Genomic DNA, 19458 nt, shown 5'->3' on the forward strand with positions numbered 1-19458 from the left:
TAACTACTGTCTATACTGTCTATACACATCATCTTATATAACTACTGTCTATACACACCATCCTATATTACTACTGTCTATACACACCATCCTATATAACTACTGTCTATACTGTCTATACACACCATCTTATATAACTACTGTCTATACACACCATCCTGTATAACTACTGTCTATACTGTCTATACACACCATCTTATATAACTACTGTCTATACACACCATCCTGTGTAACTACTGTCTATACTGTCTATACACACCATCCTATATTACTACTGTCTATACACACCATCCTATATAACTACTGTCTATACTGTCTATACACACCATCCTATATAACTACTGTCTATACACACCATCCTATATAACTACTGTCTATACACACCATCCCATATAACTACTGTCTATACACACCATCTTATATAACTACTGTCTATACACACCATCCTATATAACTACTGTCTATACTGTCTATACACACCATCTTATATAACTACTGTCTATACACACCATCCTATATTACTATTGTCTATACACACCATCCTATATAACTACTGTCTATACTGTCTATACACACCATCCTATATAACTACTGTCAATACACACCATCCTATATAACTACTGCCTATACACACCATCCTGTATAACTATTGTCTATACACACCATCCTATATAACTACTGTCTATACTGTCTATACACACCATCCTATATAACTACTGTCTATACACACCATCCTATATAACTACTGTCTATACTGTCTATACACATCATCTTATATAACTACTGTCTATACACACCATCCTATATTACTACTGTCTATACACACCATCCTATATAACTACTGTCTATACTGTCTATACACACCATCTTATATAACTACTGTCTATACACACCATCCTGTATAACTACTGTCTATACTGTCTATACACACCATCTTATATAACTACTGTCTATACACACCATCCTGTGTAACTACTGTCTATACTGTCTATACACACCATCCTATATTACTACTGTCTATACACACCATCCTATATAACTACTGTCTATACTGTCTATACACACCATCCTATATAACTACTGTCTATACACACCATCCTATATAACTACTGTCTATACACACCATCCCATATAACTACTGTCTATACACACCATCTTATATAACTACTGTCTATACACACCATCCTATATAACTACTGTCTATACTGTCTATACACACCATCTTATATAACTACTGTCTATACACACCATCCTATATTACTACTGTCTATACACACCATCCTATATAACTACTGTCTATACTGTCTATACACACCATCTTATATAACTACTGTCTATACACACCATCTTATATAACTACTGTCTATACACACCATCCTGTATAACTATTGTCTATACACACCATCCTATATTACTACTGTCTATACACACCATCCTATATAACTACTGTCTATACTGTCTATACACACCATCTTATATAACTACTGTCTATACTGTCTATACACACCATCCTATATAACTACTGTCTATACACACCATCCTATATAACTACTGTCTATACACACCATCCTATATAACTACTGTCTATACACACCATCCTATATAACTACTGTCTATACACACCATCCTGTATAACTATTGTCTATACACACCATCCTGTATAACTATTGTCTATACACACCATCCTGTATAACTACTGTCTATACACACCATCCTATATTACTACTGTCTATACACACCATCCTATATAACTACTGTCTATACACACCATCCTATATAACTACTGTCTATACACACCATCCTATATAACTACTGTCTATACACACCATCCTATATAACTACTGTCTATACACACCATCCTATATAACTACTGTCTATACACACCATCCTATATAACTACTGTCTATACACACCATCCTATATAACTACTGTCTATACACACCATCCTATATAACTACTGTCTATACACACCATCCTATATAACTACTGTCTATACTGTCTATACACACCATCTTATATAACTACTGTCTATACTGTCTATACACACCATCCTATATAACTACTGTCTATACACACCATCCTATATAACTACTGTCTATACACACCATCCTATACAACTACTGTCTATACTGTCTATACACACCATCCTATATAACTACTGTCTATACACACCATCCTATATAACTACTGTCTATACACACCATCCTATATAACTACTGTCTATACACACCATCCTATATAACTACTGTCTATACACACCATCCTATATAACTACTGTCTATACACACCATCCTATATAACTACTGTCTATACACACCATCCTATATTACTACTGTATATACACACCATCCTATATAACTACTGTCTATACACACCATCCTATATAACTACTGTCTATCCACACCATCCTATATAACTACTGTCTATACACACCATCCTATATAACTACTGTCTATACACACCATCCTATATAACTACTGTCTATACACACCATCCTATATAACTACTGTCTATACACACCATCCTATATAACTACTGTCTATGCACACCATCCTATATAACTACTGTCTATGCACACCATCCTATATAACTACTGTCTATACACACCATCCTATATAACTACTGTCTATACACACCATCCTATATAACTACTGTCTATACACACCATCCTATATAACTACTGTCTATACTGTCTATACACACCATCCTATATAACTACTGTCTATACTGTCTATACACACCATCCTATATAACTACTGTCTATAAACACCATCCTATATAACTACTGTCTATACACACCATCCTATATAACTACTGTCTATACACACCATCCTATATAACTACTGTCTATACACACCATCCTATATAACTACTGTCTATACACACCATCCTATATAACTACTGTCTATACACACCATCCTATATAACTACTGTCTATACACACCATCCTATATAACTACTGTCTATACACACCATCCTATATAACTACTGTCTATACACACCATCCTACATAACTACTGTCTATACTGTCTATACACACCATCCTATATAACTACTGTCTATACACACCATCCTATATAACTACTGTCTATACACACAATCCTATATAACTACTGTCTATGCACACCATCCTATATAACTACTGTCTATACACACCATCCTATATAACTACTGTCTATACACACCATCCTATATAACTACTGTCTATACACACCATCCTATATAACTACTGTCTATACTGTCTATACACACCATCCTATATAACTACTGTCTATACTGTCTATACACACCATCCTATATAACTACTGTCTATAAACACCATCCTATATAACTACTGTCTATACACACCATCCTATATAACTACTGTCTATACACACCATCCTATATAACTACTGTCTATACACACCATCCTATATAACTACTGTCTATACACACCATCCTATATAACTACTGTCTATACACACCATCCTATATAACTACTGTCTATACACACCATCCTATATAACTACTGTCTATACACACCATCCTATATAACTACTGTCTATACACACCATCCTATATAACTACTGTCTATACACACCATCCTATATAACTACTGTCTATACACACCATCCTATATAACTACTGTCTATACACACCATCCTATATAACTACTGTCTATACACACCATCCTATATAACTACTGTCTATACACACCATCCTATATAACTACTGTCTATACACACCATCCTATATAACTACTGTCTATACACACCATCCTATATAACTACTGTCTATACACACCATCCTATATAACTACTGTCTATACACACCATCCTATATAACTACTGTCTATACACACCATCCTATATAACTACTGTCTATACACACCATCCTATATAACTACTGTCTATACACACCATCCTATATAACTACTGTCTATACACACCATCCTATATAACTACTGTCTATACTGTCTATACACACCATCCTATATAACTACTGTCTATACACACCATCCTATATAACTACTGTCTATACACACCATCCTATTTAACTACTGTCTATACTGTCTATACACACCATCCTATATAACTACTGTCTATACTGTCTATACACACCATCCTATATAAATACTGTCTATACACACCATCCTATATAACTACTGTCTATACTGTCTATACACACCATCCTATATAACTACTGTCTATACTGTCTATACACACCATCCTATATAACTACTGTCTATACACACCATCCTATGTAACTACTGTCTATACACACCATCCTATATAACTACTGTCTATACTGTCTATACACACCATTCTATATAACTACTGTCTATACTGTCTATACACACCATCCTATATAACTACTGTCTATACACACCATCCTATGTAACTACTGTCTATACACACCATCCTATATAACTACTGTCTATACACACCATCCTATATAACTACTGTCTATACACACCATCCTATATAACTACTGTCTATACACACCATCCTATATAACTACTGTCTATACACACCATCCTATATAAATACTGTCTATACACACCATCCTATATAACTACTGTCTATACACACCATCCTATATAAATACTGTCTATACACACCATCCTATATAACTACTGTCTATACTGTCTATACACACCATCCTATATAACTACTGTCTATACACACCATCCTATATAACTACTGTCTATACTGTCTATACACACCATCCTATATAACTACTGTCTATACACACCATCCTATATAACTACTGTCTATACACACCATCCTATAGAACTACTGTCTATACACACCATCCTATATAACTACTGTCTATACACACCATCCTATATAACTACTGTCTATACACACCATCCTATATAACTACTGCCTATACACACCATCCTATATAACTACTGTCTATACACACCATCCTATATAAATACTGTCTATACACACCATCCTATATAACTACTGTCTATACACACCATCCTATATAACTACTGTCTATACACACCATCCTATATAACTACTGTCTATACACACCATCCTATATAATTACTGTCTATACACACCATCCTATATAACTACTGTCTATACACACCATCCTATATAACTACTGTCTATACACACCATCCTATATAACTACTGTCTATACACACCATCCTATATAACTACTGTCTATACACACCATCCTATATAACTACTGTCTATACACACCATCCTATATAACTACTGTCTATACACACCATCCTATATAACTACTGTCTATACACACCATCCTATATAACTACTGTCTATACACACCATCCTATATAACTACTGTCTATACACACCATCCTATATAACTACTGTCTATACACACCATCCTATATAACTACTGTCTATACACACCATCCTATATAACTACTGTCTATACACACCATCCTATATAACTACTGTCTATACACACCATCCTATATAACTACTGTCTATACACACCATCCTATATAACTACTGTCTATACACACCATCCTATATTACTACTGTATATACACACCATCCTATATAACTACTGTCTATACACACCATCCTATATAACTACTGTCTATCCACACCATCCTATATAACTACTGTCTATACACACCATCCTATATAACTACTGTCTATACACACCATCCTATATAACTACTGTCTATACACACCATCCTATATAACTACTGTCTATACACACCATCCTATATAACTACTGTCTATGCACACCATCCTATATAACTACTGTCTATGCACACCATCCTATATAACTACTGTCTATACACACCATCCTATATAACTACTGTCTATACACACCATCCTATATAACTACTGTCTATACACACCATCCTATATAACTACTGTCTATACTGTCTATACACACCATCCTATATAACTACTGTCTATACTGTCTATACACACCATCCTATATAACTACTGTCTATAAACACCATCCTATATAACTACTGTCTATACACACCATCCTATATAACTACTGTCTATACACACCATCCTATATAACTACTGTCTATACACACCATCCTATATAACTACTGTCTATACACACCATCCTATATAACTACTGTCTATACACACCATCCTATATAACTACTGTCTATACACACCATCCTATATAACTACTGTCTATACACACCATCCTATATAACTACTGTCTATACACACCATCCTACATAACTACTGTCTATACTGTCTATACACACCATCCTATATAACTACTGTCTATACACACCATCCTATATAACTACTGTCTATACACACCATCCTATATAACTACTGTCTATGCACACCATCCTATATAACTACTGTCTATACACACCATCCTATATAACTACTGTCTATACACACCATCCTATATAACTACTGTCTATACACACCATCCTATATAACTACTGTCTATACTGTCTATACACACCATCCTATATAACTACTGTCTATACTGTCTATACACACCATCCTATATAACTACTGTCTATAAACACCATCCTATATAACTACTGTCTATACACACCATCCTATATAACTACTGTCTATACACACCATCCTATATAACTACTGTCTATACACACCATCCTATATAACTACTGTCTATACACACCATCCTATATAACTACTGTCTATACACACCATCCTATATAACTACTGTCTATACACACCATCCTATCTAACTACTGTCTATACACACCATCCTATATAACTACTGTCTATACACACCATCCTATATAACTACTGTCTATACACACCATCCTATATAATTACTGTCTATACACACCATCCTATATAACTACTGTCTATACACACCATCCTATATAACTACTGTCTATACACACCATCCTATATAACTACTGTCTATACACACCATCCTATATAACTACTGTCTATACACACCATCCTATATAACTACTGTCTATACACACCATCCTATATAACTACTGTCTATACACACCATCCTATATAACTACTGTCTATACACACCATCCTATATAACTACTGTCTATACACACCATCCTATATAACTACTGTCTATACACACCATCCTATATAACTACTGTCTATACTGTCTATACACACCATCCTATATAACTACTGTCTATACACACCATCCTATATAACTACTGTCTATACACACCATCCTATTTAACTACTGTCTATACTGTCTATACACACCATCCTATATAACTACTGTCTATACTGTCTATACACACCATCCTATATAAATACTGTCTATACACACCATCCTATATAACTACTGTCTATACTGTCTATACACACCATCCTATATAACTACTGTCTATACTGTCTATACACACCATCCTATATAACTACTGTCTATACACACCATCCTATGTAACTACTGTCTATACACACCATCCTATATAACTACTGTCTATACTGTCTATACACACCATTCTATATAACTACTGTCTATACTGTCTATACACACCATCCTATATAACTACTGTCTATACACACCATCCTATGTAACTACTGTCTATACACACCATCCTATATAACTACTGTCTATACACACCATCCTATATAACTACTGTCTATACACACCATCCTATATAACTACTGTCTATACACACCATCCTATATAACTACTGTCTATACACACCATCCTATATAAATACTGTCTATACACACCATCCTATATAACTACTGTCTATACTGTCTATACACACCATCCTATATAAATACTGTCTATACACACCATCCTATATAACTACTGTCTATACTGTCTATACACACCATCCTATATAACTACTGTCTATACACACCATCCTATATAACTACTGTCTATACTGTCTATACACACCATCCTATATAACTACTGTCTATACACACCATCCTATATAACTACTGTCTATACACACCATCCTATAGAACTACTGTCTATACACACCATCCTATAGAACTACTGTCTATACACACCATCCTATAGAACTACTGTCTATACACACCATCCTATATAACTACTGTCTATACACACCATCCTATATAACTACTGCCTATACACACCATCCTATATAACTACTGTCTATACACACCATCCTATATAAATACTGTCTATACACACCATCCTATATAACTACTGTCTATACACACCATCCTATATAACTACTGTCTATACACACCATCCTATATAACTACTGTCTATACACACCATCCTATATAATTACTGTCTATACACACCATCCTATATAACTACTGTCTATACACACCATCCTATATAACTACTGTCTATACACACCATCCTATATAACTACTGTCTATACACACCATCCTATATAACTACTGTCTATACACACCATCCTATATAACTACTGTCTATACACACCATCCTATATAACTACTGTCTATACACACCATCCTATATAACTACTGTCTATACACACCATCCTATATAACTACTGTCTATACACACCATCCTATATAACTACTGTCTATACACACCATCCTATATAACTACTGTCTATACTGTCTATACACACCATCCTATATAACTACTGTCTATACACACCATCCTATATAACTACTGTCTATACACACCATCCTATATAACTACTGTCTATACACACCATCCTATTTAACTACTGTCTATACTGTCTATACACACCATCCTATATAACTACTGTCTATACTGTCTATACACACCATCCTATATAACTACTGTCTATACACACCATCCTATGTAACTACTGTCTATACACACCATCCTATATAACTACTGTCTATACTGTCTATACACACCATTCTATATAACTACTGTCTATACTGTCTATACACACCATCCTATATAACTACTGTCTATACACGCCATCCTATGTAACTACTGTCTATACACACCATCCTATATAACTACTGTCTATACACACCATCCTATATAACTACTTTCTATACACACCATCCTATATAACTACTGTCTATACACACCATCCTATATAACTACTGTCTATACACACCATCCTATATAAATACTGTCTATACACACCATCCTATATAACTACTGTCTATACTGTCTATACACACCATCCTATATAAATACTGTCTATACACACCATCCTATATAACTACTGTCTATACTGTCTATACACACCATCCTATATAACTACTGTCTATACACACCATCCTATATAACTACTGTCTATACACACCATCCTATATAACTACTGTCTATACACACCATCCTATATAACTACTGTCTATACACACCATCCTATAGAACTACTGTCTATACACACCATCCTATATAACTACTGTCTATACACACCATCCTATATAACTACTGTCTATACACACCATCCTATATAGCTACTGTCTATACACACCATCCTATATAACTACTGTCTATACACACCATCCTATATAACTACTGTCTATACACACCATCCTATATAACTACTGTCTATACACACCATCCTATATAACTACTGTCTATACTGTCTATACACACCATCCTATATAACTACTGTCTATACACACCATCCTATATAACTACTGTCTATACACACCATCCTATATAACTACTGTCTATACACACCATCCTATATAACTACTGTCTATACACACCATCCTATATAACTACTGTCTATACACACCATCCTATTTAACTACTGTCTATACTGTCTATACACACCATCCTATATAACTACTGTCTATACTGTCTATACACACCATCCTATATAACTACTGTCTATACTGTCTATACACACCATTCTATATAACTACTGTCTATACTGTCTATACACACCATTCTATATAACTACTGTCTATACTGTCTATACACACCATCCTATATAACTACTGTCTATACACACCATCCTATATAACTACTGTCTATACACACCATCCTATATAACTACTGTCTATACACACCATCCTATATAACTACTGTCTATACACACCATCCTATATAACTACTGTCTATACACACCATCCTATATAAATACTGTCTATACACACCATCCTATATAACTACTGTCTATACTGTCTATACACACCATCCTATATAAATACTGTCTATACACACCATCCTATATAACTACTGTCTATACTGTCTATACACACCATCCTATATAACTACTGTCTATACACACCATCCTATATAACTACTGTCTATACTGTCTATACACACCATCCTATATAACTACTGTCTATACACACCATCCTATATAACTACTGTCTATACACACCATCCTATAGAACTACTGTCTATACACACCATCCTATATAACTACTGTCTATACACACCATCCTATATAAATACTGTCTATACACACCATCCTATATAACTACTGTCTATACACACCATCCTATATAACTACTGTCTATACACACCATCCTATATAACTACTGTCTATACACACCATCCTATATAACTACTGTCTATACACACCATCCTATATAACTACTGTCTATACTGTTTGTACACATTGTATCTGTCTCTGTGTACAGGCTACAGGTGTCCATAACATTGTATCTGTCTCTGTGTACAGGCTACAGGTGTCCATAACATTGTATCTGTCTCTGTGTACAGGCTACAGGCTCCATAACATTGTATCTGTCTCTGTGTACAGGCTACAGGTGTCCATAACATTGTATCTGTCTCTGTGTACAGGCTACAGGTGTCCATAACATTGTATCTGTCTCTGTGTACAGGCTACAGGTGTCCATAACATTGTATCTGTCTCTGTGTACAGGCTACAGGTGTCCATAACATTGTATCTGTCTCTGTGTACAGGCTACAGGTGTCCATAACATTGTATCTGTCTCTGTGTACAGGCTACAGGTGTCCATAACATTGTATCTGTCTCTGTGTACAGGCTACAGGTGTCCATAACATTGTATCTGTCTTTGTTTACAGGCTACAGGTGTCCATAACATTGTATCTGTCTCTGTGTACAGGCTACAGGCTCCATAACATTGTATCTGTCTCTGTGTACAGGCTACAGGTGTCCATAACATTGTATCTGTCTCTGTGTACAGGCTACAGGCTCCATAACATTGTATCTGTCTCTGTGTACAGGCTACAGGTGTCCATAACATTGTATCTGTCTCTGTGTACAGGCTACAGGCTCCATAACATTGTATCTGTCTCTGTGTACAGGCTACAGGTGTCCATAACATTGTATCTGTCTCTGTGTACAGGCTACAGGTGTCCATAACATTGTATCTGTCTCTGTGTACAGGCTACAGGCTCCATAACATTGTATCTGTCTCTGTGTACAGGCTACAGGTGTCCATAACATTGTGTCAGTCATTGTATCTGTCTCTGTGTACAGGCTACAGGTGTCCATAACATTGTATCTGTCTCTGTGTACAGGCTACAGGCTCCATAACATTGTATCTGTCTCTGTGTACAGGCTACAGGTGTCCATAACATTGTGTCAGTCATTGTATCTGTCTCTGTGTACAGGCTACAGGTGTCCATAACATTGTATCTGTCTCTGTGTACAGGCTACAGGTGTCCATAACATTGTATCTGTCTCTGTGTACAGGCTACAGGCTCCATAACATTGTATCTGTCTCTGTGTACAGGCTACAGGTGTCCATAACATTGTATCTGTCTCTGTGTACAGGCTACAGGCTCCATAACATTGTATCTGTCCCTGTGTACAGGCTACAGGTGTCCATAACATTGTATCTGTCTCTGTGTACAGGCTACAGGTGTCCATAACATTGTATCTGTCTCTGTGTACAGGCTACAGGCTCCATAACATTGTATCTGTCTCTGTGTACAGGCTACAGGTGTCCATAACATTGTATCTGTCTCTGTGTACAGGCTACAGGCTCCATAACATTGTATCTGTCTCTGTGTACAGGCTACAGGTGTCCATAACATTGTATCTGTCTCTGTGTACAGGCTACAGGTGTCCATAACATTGTATCTGTCTCTGTGTACAGGCTACAGGCTCCATAACATTGTGTCAGTCATTGTATTCGTAATATTTGCTTTATGAAGGCCTTTGTTTTTATTGTCACCGCCTGAGAGGACATTCCCTCGGCTGCACTCCATTGGACATCCACGTTTGGTGTAGATTCTTATTGGCTTGTCCAGCTGTCAGTCACTTTTGTGATAGGGAGGAGCCAGCCCCCTGCAGGTGTGTTTGCTGGAGTGAAGCTGTCACGGAGGATCTGTGTGTGTGTGTGTGTGTGTGTGTGTGTGTGTGTGTGTGTGTGTGTGTGTGTGTGTGTGTGTGTGTGTGTGTGTGTGTGTGTGTCTCTCTCTTCTCTCTGAGGGATATGAGCAGCACAGGAAATACGTGGGGGGGAGTAACACCTGCCCCCAAACCACCAACTCTGCCTCTGATCTCAATCTGTGTGTTTGATAAGAGTTAACTCCCCAACTGTTGCTCAACTGTCTCTTACACCATTACCATGGGAACGGACTGCGGGAACAGACTGCGGGAACAGACTGCGGGAACAGACACAGACAGAGTTGATGACTTTGTTTCTTCAGGGGAATCACTGTTGACTAAAATGACTTGTTGAAGTTGGTCCGATTTTGACTTTTGAATTGAGCGCCGGTCAGGTTTGAGATCACACACAGAGAGAGTTGTTGTTTTTGTTTCCACGGTTATATCATTTGTCTAATCCCTGTTTTTTTTGTTTTTTTGTATTTCTCTTCTTCTCTCCAGGCGTGGAAAAAGCGTTGGTTCATCCTGCGTAGTGGTCGTATGTCTGGCGACCCCGATGTCCTGGAGTACTATAAGAACGACCGGTCTAAGAAGCCCATCCGGATCATCGACCTGCACTGCTGTGAGCAGGTGGACGCCGGGCTGACCTTCAAGAGGAAGGAGTTTCAGGATAGCTTCGTGTTCGACATCAAGACGTCAGAGCGTACCTTTTACCTGGTGGCAGAGACCGAGGAGGAGATGAACAAGTGGGTTCGCTCTATCTGTCAGCTGTGTGGCTTCAACCAGTCAGAGCAGAACAACCACGGTACGTACCCCTAACCTCTGACCCCTGAATCCTACTTAACCTTTAACCTGGTTGGTTCAACCAGTCAGAGCAGAACAACCACGCTACGTACCCCTGAATCCTACTTAACCTTTGACCTGGTTGGTTCAACCAGTCAGAGCAGAACCACCACGGTACGTACCCCTGAATCCTACTTAACCTTTAACCTGGTTGGTTCAACCAGTCAGAGCAGAACAACCACGGTACGAACCCCTGACCTCTGACCCCTGAATCCTACTTAACCTTTAACCTGGTTGGTTCAACCAGTCAGAGCAGAACAACTACGGTACGTACTATGACCCCTGAACCTACACCCAGCCCTTAGCCCCACCCACCTAGGAGTCTTGTTTTGTATCTGAGGTGCAGTAGGTTAGGGGTTGTTTTGTATCTGAGGTGCAGTAGGTTAGGGGTTGTTTTGTATCTGTGGTGCAGTAGGTTAGGGGTTGTTTTGTACCTGAGGTGCAGTAGGTTAGGGGTTGTTTTGTATCTGTGGTGCAGTAGGTTAGGGGTTGTTTTGTATCTGAGGTGCAGTAGGTTAGGGGTTGTTTTGTATCTGAGGTGCAGTAGGTTAGGGGTTGTTTTGTATCCGAGGTGCAGTAGGTTAGGGGTTGTTTTGTATCTGAGGTGCAGTAGGTTAGGGGTTGTTTTGTATCTGTGGTGCAGTAGGTTAGGGGTTGTTTTGTACCTGAGGTGCAGTAGGTTAGGGGTTGTTTTGTATCTGTGGTGCAGTAGGTTAGGGGTTGTTTTGTATCTGAGGTGCTGTAGGTTAGGGGTTGTTTTGTATCTGAGGTGCAGTAGGTTAGGGGTTGTTTTGTATCTGAGGTGCAGTAGGTTAGGGGTTGTTTTGTATCTGAGGTGCTGTAGGTTAGGGGTTGTTTTGTATCTGAGGTGCAGTAGGTTAGGGGTTGTTTTGTATCCGAGGTGCAGTAGGTTAGGGGTTGTTTTGTATCTGAGGTGCAGTAGGTTAGGGGTTGTTTTGTATCTGTGGTGCAGTAGGTTAGGGGTTGTTTTGTACCTGAGGTGCAGTAGGTTAGGGGTTGTTTTGTATCTGTGGTGCAGTAGGTTAGGGGTTGTTTTGTATCTGAGGTGCTGTAGGTTAGGGGTTGTTTTGTATCTGAGGTGCAGTAGGTTAGGGGTTGTTTTGTATCTGAGGTGCAGTAGGTTAGGGGTTGTTTTGTATCTGAGGTGCTGTAGGTTAGGGGTTGTTTTGTATCTGAGGTGCAGTAGGTTAGGGGTTGTTTTGTATCCGAGGTGCAGTAGGTTAGGGGTTGTTTTGTATCTGTGGTGCAGTAGGTTAGGGGTTGTTTTGTATCTGAGGTGCTGTAGGTTAGGGGTTGTTTTGTATCTGAGGTGCAGTAGGTTAGGGGTTGTTTTGTATCTGAGGTGCAGTAGGTTAGGGGTTGTTTTCTGGGTCTCTCTCTCTTAATCCCCCTCTCTCCTTCCTCCTACATTCTCTAATCGGATCAGTTTTGCCTCATTGTCAAAACGGCAGGCAGAGAACAGTACATCTGCTATATGATATCACAATGCTGGGACGTTATATTGTGGTTGTGTGTTTGCTGGGACAACGTTGTGTGTTTGCTGGGACAACGTTGTGTGGTGGTTGTGTGTTTGCTGGGGTGCTGCTACTACAACGTTGTGTGGTGGTTGTGTGTTTGCTGGGACAACATTGTGTGGCGGTTGTGTGTTTGCTGGGACAACGTTGTGTGTTTGCTGGGACAACGTTGTGTGGCGGTTGTGTGTTTGCTGGGAAAACGTTGTGTGGTGGTTGTGTGTTTGCTGGGACAACGTTGTGTGGCGGTTGTGTGTTTCCTGGGACCGTATGATTGGATCCCTCAATAGCTTCAGCTTAGATGATAATATCAGGGTGTCGTCTTATTAAAACCACAGTGTAATAACATCAGGGTGTACAGTATAAAACCACAGTGTAATAACATCAGGGTATACAGTATAAAACCACAGTGTAATAACATCAGGGTGTACAGTATAAAACCACAGTGTAATAACATCAGGGTGTACAGTATAAAACCACAGTGTAATAACATCAGGGTATACAGTATAAAACCACAGTGTAATAACATCAGGGTGTACAGTATAAAACCACAGTGTAATAACATCAGGGTATACAGTATAAAACCACAGTGTAATAACATCAGGGTATACAGTATAAAACCACAGTGTAATAACATCAGGGTGTACAGTATAAAACCACAGTGTAATAACATCAGGGTATACAGTATAAAACCACAGTGTAATAACATCAGGGTGTACAGTATAAAACCACAGTGTAATAACATCAGGGTGTACAGTATAAAACCACAGTGTAATAACATCAGGGTATACAGTATAAAACCACAGTGTAATAACATCAGGGTATACAGTATAAAACCACAGTGTAATAACATCAGGGTGTACAGTATAAAACCACAGTGTAATAACATCAGGGTGTACAGTATAAAACCACAGTGTAATAACATCAGGGTGTACAGTATAAAACCACAGTGTAATAACATCAGGGTGTCGTCTTATTAAAACCACAGTGTAATAACATCAGGGTATACAGTATAAAACCACAGTGTAATAACATCAGGGTATACAGTATAAAACCACAGTGTAATAACATCAGGGTATACAGTATAAAACCACAGTGTAATAACATCAGGGTATACAGTATAAAACCACAGTATACCATGCATTTGGAAAGTGTTCAGACCCCTTGACTTTTTACACATTTTGTTTGTTACGTTACAGCCTTTTTCTAAAATGTATTAAATTGTTTTTCCTCTCAATCTACACATTTTTAGTTTTGTTTATTTGTATGAATTTGCTATCATATTTACATTACCCTTTATTCAGTACTTTGTTGAAGTCCCTTTGGCAGCGATTACAGCCTTGTCTTCTTGGGTATGACGCTAGAAGCTTGGCACACCTGTATTTGGAGAGTTTCTCCCATTCCTCTCTTCAGATCTTCTCAACCTCTGTCAGGTTGGATGGGGAGCGTCGCTGCACAGCTATTTTCAGGTCTTTCCAGATACAGTATGTTCAAACGGGTTCAAGTCCTGTCTCGGAGCTCTAGGGACAATTCCTTCGACCTCATGGCTTGGTTTTTGCTCTGACGTGCACTGTCAACTGTGCCTTTCCAAATCATGTCCAATCAATTTCATTAACCACAGGTGGACCTCAATCAAGGATCTTTGCAAGATGGCGCCGATCGTGATGGCAGCTTCGCTTCAAGTCCTTAGTAGACTGCAGTATTTCGTTTTGTAATGTATTATTTCTTACATTGTTAGCCCAGGAAACCTTAAGTGTTAATACATACAGCTGGGAAGAAATATTGGATATCACAGATATGTCAATTTACCAGCACAACCAGCACTACGACCAGGAATACAACCAGCACTTCGACCAGGAATACGACCAGGAATACGACCAGGAATACGACCAGGAATACAACCAGCACTACGACCAGGAATACGACCAGCACTACGACCAGGAATACGACCAGGAATACGACCAGCACTACGACCAGGAATACGACCAGCACTACGACCAGGAATACAACCAGGAATACGACCAGGAATACGACCAGGAATACAACCAGCACTACGACCAGGAATACAACCAGGAATACGACCAGGAATACGACCAGGAATACGACCAGCACTACGACCAGGAATACGACCAGGAATACAACCAGCACTACGACCAGGAATACGACCAGGAATACGACCAGGAATACAACCAGCACTACGACCAGGAATACGACCAGGAATACAACCAGCACTACGACCAGGAATACGACCAGGAATACAACCAGCACTACGACCAGGAATACAACCAGGAATACGACCAGGAATACGACCAGGAATACAACCAGCACTACGACCAGGAATACAACCAGGAATACGACCAGGAATACGACCAGGAATACAACCAGCACTACGACCAGGAATACAACCAGGAATACGACCAGGAATACGACCAGGAATACGACCAGCACTACGACCAGGAATACGACCAGGAATACGACCAGGAATACAACCAGCACTACGACCAGGAATACGACCAGGAATACGACCAGGAATACAACCAGCACTACGACCAGGAATACGACCAGGAATACAACCAGCACTACGACCAGCACTACGACCAGGAATACGACCAGGAATACAACCAGGAATACGACCAGGAATACGACCAGGAATACAACCAGGAATACGACCAGGAATACGACCAGCACTACGACCAGGAATACGACCAGGAATACGACCAGGAATACGACCAGGAATACGACCAGCACTACGACCAGGAATACGACCAGGAATACAACCAGGAATACGACCAGGAATACGACCAGGAATACGACCAGGAATACGACCAGGAATACGACCAGGAATACGACCAGCACTACGACCAGGAATACGACCAGGAATACGACCAGCACTACGACCAGGAATACGACCAGGAATACGACCAGGAATACGACCAGGAATACGACCAGCACTACGACCAGGAATACGACCAGCACTACGACCAGGAATACGACCAGGAATACGACCAGCACTACGACCAGGAATACAACCAGGAATACGACCAGGAATACGACCAGGAATACGACCAGGACTACGACCAGGAATACAACCAGCACTTCGACCAGGAATACGACCAGCACTACGACCAGGAATACGACCAGGAATACGACCAGCACTACGACCAGGAATACGACCAGCACTACGACCAGGAATACAACCAGGAATACGACCAGGAATACGACCAGCACTACGACCAGGAATACGACCAGGAATACGACCAGGAATACGACCAGGAATACGACCAGCACTACGACCAGCACTACGACCAGGAATACGACCAGGAATACGACCAGGAATACGACCAGGAATACGACCAGCACTACGACCAGGAATACGACCAGGAATACAACCAGCACTACGACCAGGAATACGACCAGGAATACGACCAGGAATACGACCAGCACTACGACCAGCACTACGACCAGGAATACGACCAGGAATACAACCAGGAATACGACCAGGAATACAACCAGCACTACGACCAGGAATACGACCAGGAATACAACCAGCACTTCGACCAGCACTACGACCAGGAATACGACCAGGAATACAACCAGGAATACGACCAGGAATACAACCAGCACTACGACCAGGAATACGACCAGGAATACGACCAGGAATACGACCAGGAATACGACCAGCACTACGACCAGCACTACGACCAGGAATACGACCAGCACTACGACCAGGAATACGACCAGGACTACAACCAGGAATACGACCAGCACTACGACCAGCACTACGACCAGGAATACGACCAGGAATACGACCAGGAATACGACCAGGAATACAACCAGCACTTCGACCAGCACTACGACCAGGAATACGACCAGGAATACGACCAGGAATACGACCAGCACTACGACCAGCACTACGACCAGGAATACGACCAGGAATACAACCAGGAATACGACCAGGAATACAACCAGCACTACGACCAGGAATACGACCAGGAATACAACCAGCACTTCGACCAGCACTACGACCAGGAATACGACCAGGAATACAACCAGGAATACGACCAGGAATACAACCAGCACTACGACCAGGAATACGACCAGGAATACGACCAGGAATACAACCAGCACTTCGACCAGCACTACGACCAGGAATACGACCAGGAATACAACCAGCACTACGACCAGCACTACGACCAGGAATACGACCAGGAATACGACCAGCACTACGACCAGGACTACAACCAGGAATACGACCAGCAGTACGACCAGGAATACAACCAGGAATACAACCAGCACTACGACCAGGAATACAACCAGGAATACAACCAGGAATACAACCAGCACTACGACCAGGAATACAACCAGCACTACGACCAGGAATACAACCAGGAATACAACCAGCACTACGACCAGCACTACGACCAGGAATACAACCAGCACTACGACCAGGAATACAACCAGCACTACGACCAGGAATACGACCAGCACTACGACCAGGAATACGACCAGGAATACGACCAGGAATACGACCAGGAATACGACCAGGAATACGACCAGCACTACGACCAGCACTACGACCAGGAATACGACCAGCACTACGACCAGGAATACGACCAGGACTACAACCAGGAATACGACCAGCACTACGACCAGCACTACGACCAGGAATACGACCAGGAATACGACCAGGAATACGACCATCACTACGACCAGGAATACAACCAGGAATACGACCAGCACTACGACCAGGAATACGACCAGCACTACGACCAGGAATACAACCAGGAATACAACCAGGAATACGACCAGGAATACGACCAGGAATACGACCAGGAATACGACCAGGAATACAACCAGGAATACGACCAGCACTACAACCAGCACTACAACCAGCACTACAACCAGGAATACAACCAGCACTACAACCAGGAATAC

General features: G+C 40.0%; 1 protein-coding gene across 4 annotated transcripts in view; it reads left to right on the top strand.

The window, feature by feature from the left end:
• gab2 (GRB2-associated binding protein 2) overlaps window positions 1–19458 on the top strand; it is a 199627-nt gene that overhangs the window by 112826 nt on the left and 67343 nt on the right. For 3 of the 4 annotated variants that reach the window (XM_055878324.1, XM_055878323.1, XM_055878325.1), the window contains exon 2: window positions 12650–12953. In XM_055878324.1, coding sequence (XP_055734299.1) covers window positions 12650–12953 — 304 coding nt within the window. Of the gene's footprint in view, window positions 1–12649; window positions 12954–13127; window positions 13175–19458 lie in introns of those variants that run through there. The other variant, XM_055878326.1, reaches the window with a different exon arrangement.

Source organism: Salvelinus fontinalis, chromosome 23, assembly GCF_029448725.1.
Source record: "Salvelinus fontinalis isolate EN_2023a chromosome 23, ASM2944872v1, whole genome shotgun sequence".
Taxonomy (NCBI): domain Eukaryota; kingdom Metazoa; phylum Chordata; class Actinopteri; order Salmoniformes; family Salmonidae; genus Salvelinus; species Salvelinus fontinalis.